The 653-nt window shown below is 61.7% G+C and overlaps 1 protein-coding gene across 1 annotated transcript in view; it reads right to left on the bottom strand.

The window, feature by feature from the left end:
• LOC119333210 (endoglucanase 21-like) overlaps window positions 1-553 on the bottom strand; it is a 1,006-nt gene extending 453 nt beyond the window's left edge. Inside the window, exon 1 of the mRNA XM_037606188.1 lies at window positions 9-553. Within this exon, the coding sequence (XP_037462085.1) occupies window positions 9-521 (513 nt within the window). The 5' untranslated portion in view covers window positions 522-553. The remainder of the gene's footprint in view (window positions 1-8) is intronic.
• Between the last annotated feature and the right edge of the window lie 100 nt (window positions 554-653).

Genomic DNA, 653 nt, shown 5'->3' on the forward strand with positions numbered 1-653 from the left:
TTGTAGGCCTGCCGCGACGTGGTCATGTCCTCGGGCCGCTGCCAGCAGTAGTGGTCGGTGTCGCCGTCGCCAACCTCGGCCCAGAGCACGTACGGCTCGGTGTGCGCCTTGACGAAGTAGTCGGTGCCCCACTTAATGGCCTCCAGCACGTGCCGCCACTCGCCGGCGGCAGTGATGTCGTCCGCGAACTCCATGGCGCTCCACGACAGCATGGTGACCGTGAACGCCATCGGCAGGCCGAACTTGACGTTGTCGCCGGCGTCATAGTACCCGCCCACGAGGTCCACGCCCTGCTGTAGGCCGTCGGCGAGGCCAGAGTGGCCGCGCCACTTGACGCGCTGGTTGTGCGGCAGGCGGCCCGATCGCTGTGCCTCGAAGTAGAGGAGGCTGCTGTGGAGCGCCTTCTTGTAGTCAAATGGCGCCGCCACCTCGCCGCCGCCAGCCGTGGTGAACGGAAGGTGCACGAGTGCGAGCACGGCACAGATGGCAAGAGACAAGAGCATTTTGATTCTTGTCGCCATGTGTGCTCTTTTGCTTTCTCTCTGGGTTTAGCTCTGTTGTGCTTCTCCCACTCCGTTCCTCCTCGTTATGTAAGAACTGATCATCATGTGCTGTCTTCTCGTTGACCATCTTTAGGCCTTGTTCGGTTAGAC

This window comes from Triticum dicoccoides, chromosome 7A, assembly GCF_002162155.2.
Source record: "Triticum dicoccoides isolate Atlit2015 ecotype Zavitan chromosome 7A, WEW_v2.0, whole genome shotgun sequence".
In the NCBI taxonomy this organism is placed as follows: Eukaryota; Viridiplantae; Streptophyta; class Magnoliopsida; order Poales; family Poaceae; genus Triticum; species Triticum dicoccoides.